At 44.3% G+C, this 14,020-nt stretch overlaps 1 protein-coding gene across 1 annotated transcript in view; it reads left to right on the forward strand.

Annotated features, from left to right (window-relative positions):
- The window catches only part of PARVA (parvin alpha), a 73,486-nt gene extending 63,152 nt beyond the window's left edge, over nucleotides 1–10,334 (forward strand). Inside the window, exons 6-13 of the mRNA XM_040409514.1 lie at nucleotides 381–496; nucleotides 4,135–4,193; nucleotides 4,590–4,609; nucleotides 5,692–5,753; nucleotides 7,564–7,632; nucleotides 8,063–8,164; nucleotides 9,559–9,631; nucleotides 9,715–10,334. Of these exons, the coding sequence (XP_040265448.1) occupies nucleotides 381–496; nucleotides 4,135–4,193; nucleotides 4,590–4,609; nucleotides 5,692–5,753; nucleotides 7,564–7,632; nucleotides 8,063–8,164; nucleotides 9,559–9,631; nucleotides 9,715–9,791 (578 nt within the window). The 3' untranslated portion in view covers nucleotides 9,792–10,334. The remainder of the gene's footprint in view (nucleotides 1–380; nucleotides 497–4,134; nucleotides 4,194–4,589; nucleotides 4,610–5,691; nucleotides 5,754–7,563; nucleotides 7,633–8,062; nucleotides 8,165–9,558; nucleotides 9,632–9,714) is intronic.
- Nucleotides 10,335–14,020: the final 3,686 nt, after the last annotated feature.

The following is a 14,020-nucleotide window of genomic DNA, read 5'->3' on the forward strand; positions in this document are numbered from 1 at the left end:
TGTTTTAGTAAACCATTTATAGTTATTAGGGGTATCCGCTCCCGTGCTGAGGCCTCCTCATAAATTATATGCACTTCTGGCAGTGACTGGAGTTAGTTTTCACTCTGCTTTTACACCTGTTTCCCCGTCACTCCCTCGCGTCTCCCAAGTCGCCAGCACGGCGCAAAAACGCCCATACGACAAAATTATTGTAGCACCAGTGTTAAAGAAGTCGCAAAACAGGGTCTTGTGTCTTTTTTTTTTCACTCCAAAATCTGGCATAGCGCCCGTCGTAATTGACCCCCATTGTATCTCCATAGAAAGTCCTACTATATGTATAGCCATACCGTATCCAAGCTCCTAAGCGTTATTTAACCTTTACTCATTTCCTTATATTCCAGCTGTTCATGCCAAATCCGTAGTCGCCATTCTCCATCTTTTGGTTGCCTTGTCTCAGTATTTCCGGGCCCCTATCAGGCTTCCTGATCATGTGTCCATACAAGTGGTAGTTGTACAGGTAGGCAGAAACCTGATACATTTTTCTGGTCAGACATCAAAATGTGTTACTTTGTATTTATGATAATTTGTAATGAGATCATTGGCATTTCGTAGCAATTTCCCTTTCTTGCGCACCACAAATATGTTCTTACTTTACCAGGTGCAGACTGACATTAGGCTTTTTGCTAACAGTTTTGGATCGTTCTAGGAATGCACAAAGGGATGGGACTTGTGTTACATGAGTAGATAGCCAGTGTCATTTTTGTGTCAGTGGGATTTTGTCTTCTCTACTTAAAGGGAGTCTGTCATCAAAGTTTCACCTTTTTAACCCTTCCCATACCTTTCTAGCAGCCTTACAGTTAATAAAAACGTTAACTTTATGAGCAATCCTGGACTTATAAAACCGGCAAAAAACAACTTAGTAGCGCATGCAAATGAGGGCTCGCAAGTGCCCAGGGGCGGCATTACCCTGGTAGGTGCCCAGCTAGCTCAGCCTTATCATTGCTTCCCCCCGCCCAGTCTTTCCCTCTGACCGCCCATCTACTTACTTCTTGTTTCGCCGAGATCCCGCACTCAGTCCGTCAGCCGGCGCATGCGCACTGCGATGCTCATTCCTTGTACGGCATCACAGTAATTAATGCGCATGCTCCGGCCGACGGACTGAGTGCGCAGGATCTTGGCGAAACAAGTAAGTAAGTAGATGGGCGGGGGGAAGCGACAATAAGGCTGAGCTAGCTGGGCACCTACGAGGGTAACGCCGCCCCTGGGCACTTGAAAGCCCTCATTTGCATGCGCTACTAAGTGTTTTTTTTGCCGGTTTTATAAGTCCAGGATTGCTCATAAAGTTAACGTTTTTATTAACTGTAAGGCCTCATGCACACGACCGTTTTTTTTGCGGTCCGCAAAACGGATTTCCGTTGTTCCGTGATCTGTGACCGTTTTGTCTACCGTGGGTCTTCCTTGAGTCGAGTTTGCATTGAAAATGATAGGAAAAACGGACACGGATACGGATGACTATCTTGTGTGCATCCGTGATTTTTCACGGACCCATTGACTTTGAATGGGTCCGTGAACCGTTGTCCGTGAGAAAAATAGGACAGGTCATATTTTTTTCACGGACTGGAAAAACGGATCACGGACGCGGAAGCCAAACGGTGCATTTTCTGATTTTTCCACGGACCCATTGAAAGTCAATGGGTCCGCCAAAAAATATGGTAAACGCAACGGCCGCGGATGCACACAACGGTCGTGTGCATGAGGCCTAAGGCTGCTAGAAAGCTATGGGAAGGGTTAAAAAGGTGAAACTTTGATGACAGACATTTTAAGCCTCATTCACACATGAGTGTTCCGCGTACGATTGCTGTTCATGTTCTCCACGGACAGCCCACGTACCCAGTCATTTTTAATGTGTGTATTTACACATGCGTGTTTTACCAGGGTCTGTGGTTTTAGCACGGATCCATCATGCTCATTATAATCTATGGGTCCGTGAAAACCATGGATGCATGCGTGTTTCATTCATGTTTCATGGATAATTTGGAAGAGATGCTTTGAAAATTATTTTTCAGATGCACAGTGTCCGTGAAACACGGCTGACACACGGATACTTAATGGATGTCTTCACAGAGGCATCACTGACCACAGATTTCAGCACGGACGTGTGAATGAGGCTTTATTTTCAATGATTTCTAAGGTAGAAATGTGGGAAAAATAGGAAATGTGTGATGCCCCATATAACGGCACAGATCCATTCTGTGCCTCCACCTCCTCATGTGGTTGCTCTAATAACACTAAAATCTAATTATGCCCTTTAATTGGGATATCGTTAAACCTTTTTGACACATAATAAATAGTTGTCATATGGATAATGGCCCTCAGAACACATTCATTTGGCAAATTCAATTTACTATAAAGTATAACATAGTCTGCGGAGGAGGGAGGGGGTGATGGGTTTTGTTTCCAGCTGAATGTACCAAAAAAAGGTAAAAAATTTAGTTTTTTGAGAAACACCAAATAATGAAAATTCAAAAAAATAAAATAAATTTAAATCATCTTCTTGTCCATTCTGTGGCCCTGCACAGGAAATAGAACGTGTCTTATTGTTGTCCGTTTTGCGTACAAGGATAGGACATTTCTACAGAAATGGGGGCATGCACTCACCTGGGATCCATGTTTTGTGGATCCGTGATTTGTGGACCTAAAAAAATAAAAATAAAATAGGGCCGTGTGCATGAGCCCAAATGCAGATTTGCAATCTGGAAAGCTGACCCATAGTACTTTTCACCCAGCTAATGACTACCCTCTAAAGAAATCACTAGTAAATAAAGGCCCTTTGGGGTTTATTCACGATTTGCAGGTTTCTTGCACAAATTTCATCGACTGCAGATCAGTTCTATGTATCTGTATTGCGGTTTCTGCAAGCCCCATTCAGCTGACACGAACCACATCCCCTTGATCATCCTCCATTGTCCAGATGTTAGAAATGTTATTGACTTGCTATCTTTTAGATAGACCCATATCTGGGGCTGCTGGGTGGCAAGCAATGTGTTTGCAATTACACCCTGCTTTCTCCGGATCCTGAATGGCAATCAGTGTATAATTTTGCAGCTTCTTTCTAAAATAAAAATGAAGCAACTTTACCTAACAGTCTCAAAGGGGTTTTCTCAGGAGTTAAATATTGATGACCTATCCTTAAGATAGGTCATCAATATCTGATTGATGGGGGGTCTGATGCTCATCACCCCTGCTGATCAGCTGTTTGAAGATGCTGCTGCCTGTCCATAGTATGCCTTGGGGGCTATGCTTGGTCACTTGAGTGGGACTGAGCCGAAGAAAGGTCACTTGACTGATGGAGGTAACATCACAGTTTGAGGCGGAGGCTGCAGAACTTGCCCGGGTGCCACGGCCCCTTCCAACAGCTGATCGACGGGGGAGTCGGATGCCACTAATCTGATATTAATCACCTATCCTGAGGATAGACCATCAATATTTAACTCTTGGAAAACCCCTTTAATGACATCTCTTTTTATTCTGCACATAGTTTTCTAGGTTTCTCTAAGGCTACAGAATACAGATAAAATCTGTGCAGAAAGTAGAAGAGAAGGAGTAACACATGAGTGCAGGCTCAGACTACACAGGGGTTGTTTGTAGTCTGTTACCATGGTGACACCTAGGTCTGCATGGGAGCTGTATACACAAAACAAGTGGAAAATCTATGAAAAATTGCTTAATTCTGTGTTTTTAATTTTTGAAATGGAGATCATATATTCTATAAAATTAATACAATAAGGCCTCATGCAAATAGCCGTTGTGCGGTCCCCAATGCACGGGCTACATTCGTGCGGCGGCCGGGACGGATCGAGACCCATTCAACTTGAATGGGTCCGTGATCCGTCCGCACCGTAAAAAAATAGAACATGTTCTATTTTTTTTGCGGTGCAGAGGCACGGACAGAAACACCACGGAAGCACTACGGAGTGCTTCCAATCCATGCTTCCGTTCCGCACCGCATCTCCCGGATTGCGGGGTGTACACAGCCAGTGCCTGTGTATTGCGGACCCGCTGTATGTGGGCCGCAATCCGGCCGGGCGCATGAGGCCTTACTAAACCAACTCTTGATGTTGAGTTGTCCACTCACTTGTGTTTGTTCTGTTTCAGAAGCTGGATGGAATGCTGCAGTCTCGCCAGATCCAAGAGGAAATCACCGGTGACACAGAGTATGTAATCGTCATTTCTGTCTACTATTTCTTAATGCAGAGCAGATGTGCATGAGCATCCGACTATAGAAGAGGTGGTCCAACTGGATTTATTTTACAATTGAGATAATATAGCATTATAGCAATAAATCACCAGAGCAAGATCTGTGCCGGGAATGCTGGGAGATTTCAGCACTGAATTCTGCAGAATTGTGAATGCTTAAAAGAAACAAAACATAATTTTTCCTGATGATTATTCCCATTGGAATAAATGGAAAGAGGGGAAGATATGATTGGAATGGGATAAAGCCGAAGCCTGTGAATACCCCTCTGTTATCATTGTATCATTATGTTATTAAATATTCTGTGGCTGCTCTTTACAACTAATATGTAATTTCTTTTGTTTTATTTCTAAAGGGCCTTATCAGGAAGACATGGTGAGTGTAATGGGTGTTAAAGGTTCACAACATTTCCCCTTTTTTAGGTATTTAAAAACTTTAAAAACCACTTACAAATACATTAAAATTCCAATAATCCATTATCCTCGGGATGGTGAAATGACAGCTCTACTGTAGGACTGTTTCTTTATCCAGATCTCCAAACCATGAGGGTTTTGGTGAGAAGCATATAACACTTATCCACTAGACAGATGGTCCATTCTAGAATGGTGGGGTCTGACTACTGGTCCAGCTCGATTCTCCATTTACCCATCTTCGAGACCGCAGCTAGGAAAAGCTTACAGGGAGCGGAGGTTGAGCATGCCCCCTGCTACTCCACTGACAGGGAGTCAGAAACTACGACTCCCAGCATGCTGCATGTACATCTTGGGAGTTGTGGTTTCACAACTGCAGTGCCGGAGGTTAGCCATCACAGGTCTAGGGAGACACCTAGTTGCCTTGGAAGCCCCAATAGACTTACTCTTCCATAAGTGCCATAGACTCTGAATGGAGGAGCAAGAACATGCAGTCTTGTGGACAGGAGGAAATGGGGATCTGCGGTTCCCCATTCGGAGTTCCCATCTATCAGACCCCCTTCGATGCAACATTTATCACCAATGCAGTGAATAAATGCTTCAGATTGGAATACCCCTTTAAATAATGTTTCTTGTAGGCAACTTCTACTTGTGTCCTATTTCTGATCTATTATGCTTCAGCTTCTCACCATTTTCAAGAGTTCTGCTTGCTGTCAGTGAATGGGAACAGTACTAATAATCCTATGTGATATCGGATGATATACTTTAATTGCACTGATACATTGTAGCCAAATATCAGGACAGAGTGGGGGGATTTGTGACTCACAGAGGATTGTCTAGATTAGAATGATACACTGTAACACACCCTTACAGTGTAGATTGTCAGCCTGTGGATGTAGCAGCAAAAACATGGTTTCCTCTGCAGTGAAATGATGAAGTCAGGGGTCCCCGCGGCTGAAATCCCTGCATAAGTATTTTGTGAGACATAAATCTGCGTTTTCCTTTCTGACATCTGTTATTTCTGTCTTACTGATTATTCTATTTTAGAGAGAGATGCTTTTGATACACTTTTTGACCACGCGCCAGATAAACTTAATGTTGTAAAAAAGGTTAGTGATTGGATTATGAACGCTCTTCACTACTGGGGGGCGGTGTTCTTTTAAAAATGCAGCTCAAATTATTTCACATGGACAATAATGTTTTGTAATGACATATTCAGGATTATTTTGGTTTTGTCACCTTCTGATCTACTATCCATGGTGGTGATGTAACCATCCCGCTTGCTCTGGGGTTGCCTTGGAAGCAGCAGCTTCTTCTTCTCTGCATGGGCTTCCACATAACAGGAGGTCCATGTAGAGTAAGGGGAGGTTCACATCTGCAGGAACCTACTCCAGTAGACTGTTCCTCTGCCAGGGCAACAGACTACCGGAATTACCGTATCCGCCACAGCCACCTCTTCCCCATTGACTACAATGGGATCCAACAAGGATCCGTCAGCTTTCCGGCATAAATTGTGGCTTTCGGACACACAAATAAGGTCCAGTCAAAAGCCGTAAGATCCCATTATAGTTAGAGGCATATCCAGTGGTGCCCGGCTTTATCTGGCTTTGCCGAATACAGGAAACTCTAGTAGTTTATTTCTCTGCGGGAACAGTCTTCCGGAGTTTAATCCGAAGATGTGAACGTAGCCTGAAGGTGAATAGCCGTCTGAGCGGCTGATTGTCGGGAAGGAAGCGTTCAGCCGACCCTTCACAGTATGCTATAGCGATCCCTCGTCCTCGTACAGAATCATGGCTTCTGAGCAGCAGATCGCTGATTACACCACACAAACTGCTGCCCAGAAACTATGATCAGCGGCGCCTGCATCAACGTCGGGATCACCTGATCAACAAGCGTTTCACTCGTTTAGCGGGTGATCAGCAGCATATTTAGACGGCCAGATGATCGGGAACGACGGTTCTCGATTATCTGGACGATTATTAGTGCATCTAAATCCACCTTTAGGGCTCGTTCACACGACCGTATGTCTTTTTCAGTGTTTTGCGGGCAGTTTTTCCCAGATCCGTTTTTTTACAGTAGTGTTTCTGGTTCTGTATGGCATATACAGTAATTACATAGAAAAAATTTGGCTGGGCATAACATTTTCAATAGATGGTTCTGCAAAAGTGGAACGGATACGGAAGACATACGGAGTACATTCCTTTTTTTTTTTGCGGACCCATTGCCTTGAATGGAGCCATGGAACGTGATTTGTGGGCAATAATAGGACATGTTCTATCTTTGAACAGAAATACAGAAACGGAATGCATACGGAGTACATTTCGTTTTTTTTGCTGAACCATTGAAATGAATGGTTCCGTATACGGAACGCAAAAAAACCCGCCCGTATACGGAGTTCAAAAAACATTCGTGTGAACGAGCCCCTAGCGTGTGCTGCCCTTTGCTGTATTGCAGATCCGCAATACACAGGCACCGTTCCGTGTGCATTCTGCATGGTGGATGCGGACCCATTCACTTCAATGGGTCCGCAAATCTGGAGATGCAGAACGGAAGCATGGAATGGAACACTACGGATTCCGTGCCTCTGCACTGCAAAAAGATAGAACATGCTCTATCTTTTTGCGGAACAGAGGGATCGCAGACCCATTCAACTGAATGGGTCCACGATTCCCATTGCAGCTGGGCTACAGTCGGTGCCCGTGCGTTGCGGTCCACAGCACGGGAACAGGCTTCACACGGTTGTGTGAATGAGCCCTTAGTCTGGAGATGCTGAGGACAGAGCAAGCAGTAATGTCCACAGTATCAAAAGCAAGAGAAACAAAACATCCCCGCAATTGTGGCAGTAATGCTGGGAGTTGTGATTTTGCTACAGCAGGAGAGCGCCATGACCGAGAGATCATTACTGATTTTCTTTTTTAGACTTTGATAACTTTTGTGAATAAACACCTCAATAAACTAAACCTGGAAGTGACGGAGCTGGAGACACAGGTAGGACATCCTTTTATGTCACAGTCCTTCTACTACTATCAGAAATAAATTCCGTCATAATGACAGAGTTCATAAAAAAAAGAATCTTAAATGTTTTTATTACTTAAACTGTTTCTCTTTTAGCAGACAGCAGTGTAAAGTATGGAGGTTTTCTTTCTGGTTGGCACGGATACATGTAAATGTCCATTCTCCTCTAGTCTATAGTAGAAATATTCACATACACTGTAATAAAGGGGTGAAGTGTAGAAACCAGCAGATTAAGTTATAGATACACAAGTACAATAGAGATCAATGCCTGCCTGTGGAAGTTGTCATGACACCCAGAATGAAAACCTCCATTCTTTATACTGCAGGCTGCAGCCGGAAACTCTGCAACATAAAAACACAGATTCTATTAGAAAGTGACCTCTTTATTTTTGTGTTTTTGTAGTTTGCAGATGGCGTCTATCTGGTACTGCTGATGGGCCTTTTGGAAGGATATTTTGTGCCCCTCTACAATTTCTTCCTCACTCCAGACTGCTTTGACCAAAAGGTAATCTGTGCGCATTGCGAGGGCTACCATCGTGGCGAGCTCATAAAAACTAGTCACATCAGCACCTCCAAATTAATATTTCATGTCTTCAGGAGTCCAGGCGTATAAGCTGAGATGACAGATCCATTATATTTATTGATAGGTGCATGTTATGGTTTGAAATATCGGATATTCTGGCAATAACTCTTGTGCACGGGGTCCACTCATCTGAATTCTGTGTCAGGCTTTCAATAGGTCTAATGCTGTGGTTGTAGGCGCCATCTGTATGTCCTCCATGTCATCACGGTGGTCATGGGTTCTTTCTCCTCTGCACGGCTTCTACAGAAGGCAACAGGTTAATAGAATCCATTTTCACAGACATTTCTCTTGCCGCTGCATGATTTCACTTGTAGCAAACATGTCGAGTGTGACATCTGCTGCCGGGGTTTCTGAGGGGTTTGTCTTGGCAGAAAGGAGCTGGAGAGGATCTACAGCAGCAGTGATACAGGCTGAAATCTGACACATTGTATCATGGGAAGGGGGGTGGTGAACTGGGCAGTGAAGAGTTAAGTGAGGCAGGTAAGCAGAGTTCATAGTGCTGTCCCCGGGCTTCCTCCATCAGTGATATTACGGCCCTGGGATTATACAGTTAACACAAGGACTTCTGGGTCATTTCTGACTGGAGGAAAAGCCGTACGATGGAGGTGCTAGTGCCTTACATGAATGGACAGGTCCCACTATAAGATCAGTGCTGCATCTCTCCTGAAATACTCTGTGCACCTGTTGACTTTCTTCCTACCACTATGCAACACTTACTCATTGCATCCCACAAGATCAACACACTCTCCTGAAATCCTCTGTGCTGCTGGGACCCTGCTCCTTCCACTATGTAACTCTTATCCTGTGACCTCCAGAGGATCAGCACACTCCTCTCCTGAAATCCTCTGTGCTGAGGAGAGGACCCTGCTCCTTCCACTATGTAAGGGCTCATGCACACGAACATATTTTCTATCCGTGTCTGTTCCGGGTTTTTTTTGCAGACCGTATGCAGAACCATTCACTTCAATGGGTCTGCAAAAAAACGGAAGTTACTCTGTGTGCATTCCGTTTCCGTATTTCTGTTCCACAAAAAAAATAGAGCATGTCCTATTATTGTCCACATTACGGACAAGGATAGTACAATTCTACAAAGGGCCAGCTGTTCCATTCTGCAAAATACAGAATGCACATGGATGTCATCCGTATTTTTGGCAGATCCGTTTTTTGCGGACCACAAAATATATACGATCGTGTGCATGAGCCCTAACTCTCATCCCTGTGACCTCCACAAGATCAGCACACTTCTCTCCTGAAATCCTCTGTGCTGCTACGTGATTTTGGCTCTTTAGTCTTGATGTCCTTTGCTTTCCCTCCAGGTCCTAAATGTGTCTTTTTCCTTTGAGCTCATGCAAGATGGCGGCCTAGAGAAGCCAAAACCAAGGCCAGAAGGTCAGTCCCGTCTTTTTTGTACGATGCATTGTATCTCCTGCCGTGACTGTTTCTGAGCGCGTGATCTTCTGTTTTACCCTCAGACATAGTGAACTGCGACCTGAAGTCCACCCTCAGAGTCCTCTACAACCTGTTCACCAAATATCGCAGTGTGGAATAAGCGCCGCAACGAGGAGGAAAATCCGGAAATAAGCCCAAAAAGCTTCACTAACATTCACTAGCTCAATTTCATGCTGAGAAAAAGGGAACATTTTATATATTTTTATTATATTTGGGACTGTCTAGTACTGGGTTCATCTAAAATCCCAGCTGGGACCACAGTCCTGGTAATGGGGAAGTGATAATAACCCCCTTTATAGTCATTAGCCCTCATGGACAGGACAGGTACATTAACCACGGAGTGACCTTCCACGTGTGTTAAGTAGATGGCGCTTTCCACCTCTATTTTTATACTGCCACTTTGTTTCTGGACTCCGCCCACCATTTAAAGGGCAGTTCCATCCTAATTCCTTTTTTTCTCCAATGTCTTAAAAATTCTGCTCAGCTGTTTCCTAGTTTTACTTGTGCCTAAGAAAATTGGCTGACAACCAATATACAGTATATGCTAGTATGGGAGTTGTCAGCCAGCATTTCCAGGCACCTGGTAAATATTTGCCTAGTCTCTCTTATGGCTTCATAACTAATCCGTTTTGTAGTTTAGGAGTCTTAGGCTACTTTCACAGTTGCGTTCAGACCGGGTCCGTCTGATGTCTGCACAGACGGATCCGCTCCTATAATGCAGACTTGGGATCCGTTCAGAACGGATCCGTCTGCATTATAGTTTAAAAAAGATTCTAAGTGTGAAAGTAGCTTCAGCCGGATCCGTCCAGACTTTACATTGAAAGTCAATGGGGGACGGATCCGTTTGAAGATTGAGCCATATGGTGTCATCTTCAAACGGATCCGTCCCCATTGACTTCCATTGTAAGTCTGGACGGATCCGCTCGCCTCCGCACGGCCAGGCGGACACCCGTGCAAGCAGCGTTCAGGTGTCCGCTCACTGAGCGGAGCGGAGGCTGAACGCCGCCAGACTGATGCATTCTGAGCGGATCCGCATCCATTCAGAATGCATTAGTAGCTGGACGGATGCGTTCGGGGCCACTTGTGAGAGCCTTCAAACGGAGCCCTGACGCTAGTGTGAAAGTAGCCTTAGCCATGTGGGTGACAACCCTTGTGAGAGCAGTGTCTGTACCCATACGGGTTGTCAGCCAGTTTTCCTAGGCACATATGTAACGGTGATAGGACAAATCACATTTTTAACAAGCGGGGGAATTTTCTTTTAATTCGTGCCTTTTATTGCTACGCGTTTTGGTGCTAGACGCGTCTCTCTTGTATAGTGATAAAGATACTGCAAGGAGTATAATGAACCAGAAGCAGCAAAGAAGGTTCCTTTATTACTGCTTGTGTTTTATATCCTGTATCTACACCCCCCCTATGTACAGCGCCATAGGTTTAACAGTGCTTTCAAATAAATGATTACTACGCATTTTGGGGCTTAACCAAGAACAAGAAAGGCAACCTGCAATAGGATGCCCTAGGAATAGTAGCGAAGATCTCTATATTCCTATGAATTTTCAGGTAGACTAGCAGTTTTATCAGTCAAGAGTATAAACTTAGATGCTATGATAAGAACCTAGAAGAAGGAGTGAAGGTTAGTTCAATGCAACACATTTTGAGGCTGAACCAGTATAAATTTAGATGCTGCAAAGAGTATGTGACCCAGATGTAGCAGCAAAGGTTCCTAAGGGTGGGTTCACCCGGAGCTGCAGCCTCATCTCAGCTTCTCCTAATCCAGTGACGTCACGTTCATCGGTCATGTGGCCTAGGAGCGGCTGAGCCCCATAGAAGTGAATGAGGCTGAACGCAATACCAAGCACGGCCACTATACAATGTACGGCGCTGTGCTTGGTGAGCTGTGAGAAATGGTGCCTTCTGAAACAGCTGATCAGCGGAGGTCCCAGGTGTTGGACCCCCACTGCTCACATACTGATGACCTATCCTGAGGACAGGTCATCAGTATTAAAAGCTCTGAAAACTCTTTTAATCTATAGTATAATTTACATTTGTGTCTAAAGAGCTTTGCCCAGTCCTGAAACGCGTAGTAACTTCTTCTTGTAAGATCTAAATTTATACTCTTGTCTAATAAAGAAGCAAGTCTGGCTCCAAAACGCGTGGCAGTAAAAAGGTTCATTACATTTGGGTCTTCGTACATATATCTCTTATATGATGCGTGTCAAATTATTTCTGAGGCTCCTTGTCCTCTGTTCCTCAGGTGCACATTCGTCCAGGTCAGGCACGCTCAACCTGCGGCTCTCCAGCTGTTGTAAAACTACAACTCCCACAATGCCCTGCTGTAGGCTGTTCGGGCATGCTGGGAGTTGTAGTTTTGCAACAGCTGGAGGGCCGCAGGTTGAGCATGCCTGGTCTAGGTCATAGGTTCCATAATAATCTGGTCAACCACCGTTGAACCCTTCGAGGCTCTTCGGCATTTTCTTTAGGATGTAAAGCCCAACACTAAATCCCATATTCAAGAAGGATTTCTAGAGGGGTAAGGCTGGGGCTACACTGGTCGCGGCCAGGATCGCCGAGCAGCAGTGATCCCATAGAAACTAATGGGATCGCAGAGGTAGTTGCAAGAAATCCAACACGGCTTGATTTCTTGCGACTGCCATGGCCATCTCATTAATTTCTATGGCATCGCCGTTGCTCAGCGATCCTGGCTGCGACCATTGGGATCATAGTAGTAACTTCATGTTATTTTCGGGTTCAGCTACCTGTAAGTTATTAACAAATTTTGGCACTGCTCATAATGACATCCCCTTCCCCCCAAATAAAACAACCACTCCGTATTCAAACCGCGCAGTATACTACGGCATGTAACACGTGAGTACAAGGAGGAAGATGACCGCAAAGCGAGACCAATAAACTAAATGGACGCATTAATGGACCGCTTATAAAAAAAAAATATTAACGATTGTATTAAATATATTATGTCGCTCACGCGGCGTCTGACGGCGTTAATTTACATGATCCTGGTCTTGACTCATTTAACACATAATTTATGGTTTTTGCAAAATCCTGCTAATGAATAACTGCTGCAGGTCTGTAATTTACCTGCTGTGAAAATGAAGAGGTTGAAATATATATACGAGGAGCGCTCGGTGTGCCGCTAATCTGCCGCCATTGTGCCAGGTGTTTCCTTCTTACATCAAGCCAGTATAATATCATGGCGATCCCCCGCAGCATCTACAACCGGATTAATTGTAAGTCATAGTCCCACACGAAGCGGCGCTATATTTACACTGTGTGCGAGGAATGTCGGTCACATACCATTTCAATAATAACATATCACCTATTGTGATAATTGGACGTCGCCTGGCTGCCCGCTATCCGTTTGCCAACTGACGTTAATAGATTTTCCAGGTTTTCTTTCGTAAAAATTGTCTTAATTTCAAGGCTCAGTGGTAAAATAATTTTTATAAGCTATAGTGCGTAATATTTATTTCTTTTTTTATACAAAGTCTTAATGTAGGATGTAAAACGCTAAGAGGGTTTGGAAAGAAAAATGGCGCGAGTGAACCCATAAACGTTTTCTTTTCCGCTACATACTGACAAGTAGTTGGTTGGCTAGCGAGTGGCAAGACTGCAACATACGTATCGTTTCATTCTGACAATTAAAGGAAGGCAAACTGATACATTTTTTGTTATGCCTGGTGCAGGGCTTGAGGGGGGGTTTGATAGAATCTAGGTGTCCTATACCCTGCCTCCATACAGCGTCCGTTATATCTGGATGGCCCCTTTACAGTATAAAAGGGTTGCTAGGTCCTTTAAATGAAGGATTAGATGGCACCCATTGAAATCAATGGGATAGCGTTGTAATTCATTGATTGGCTGGATCATCCAGATGTATTCTTTGCTGCAAATTTCCACATCAATAGAGGGAGAGTCTCTCATGGAGGGTCTCAGAAATGAGGTCGATCCTACTGCATAGGGGGAAGACGGGTGGGGTTTGTGAACATTTTCTGGGGCATTCCTGCAGCAGGGCTTAAAGGGGTTGTCTGTTCACTATCCCTGGGTCAGTGAAATAATCACGGAGACATGCACTACTTTGTATTACACATGCCCACTATAATCTATGGGTCCGTGAAAAAAAAAAACACACAGACACAACATGGATGCCATCTGTGTTGCATCCGCGTTACATCCGTTTTTCAGTGACTGATAGGAAATGCTTTGGACATGTTCAAGGATGAAACACAGGTTGGCGTCAATTGACATGACAATCAGTGCAATAGATACAATAGCTTCTTTTGTTTTTAGGGTATTTTGTCACCATTCCTGTGCAAAATT

The sequence above is a fragment of the Bufo bufo genome, chromosome 10, assembly GCF_905171765.1.
Source record: "Bufo bufo chromosome 10, aBufBuf1.1, whole genome shotgun sequence".
Lineage (NCBI taxonomy): Eukaryota > Metazoa > Chordata > Amphibia > Anura > Bufonidae > Bufo > Bufo bufo.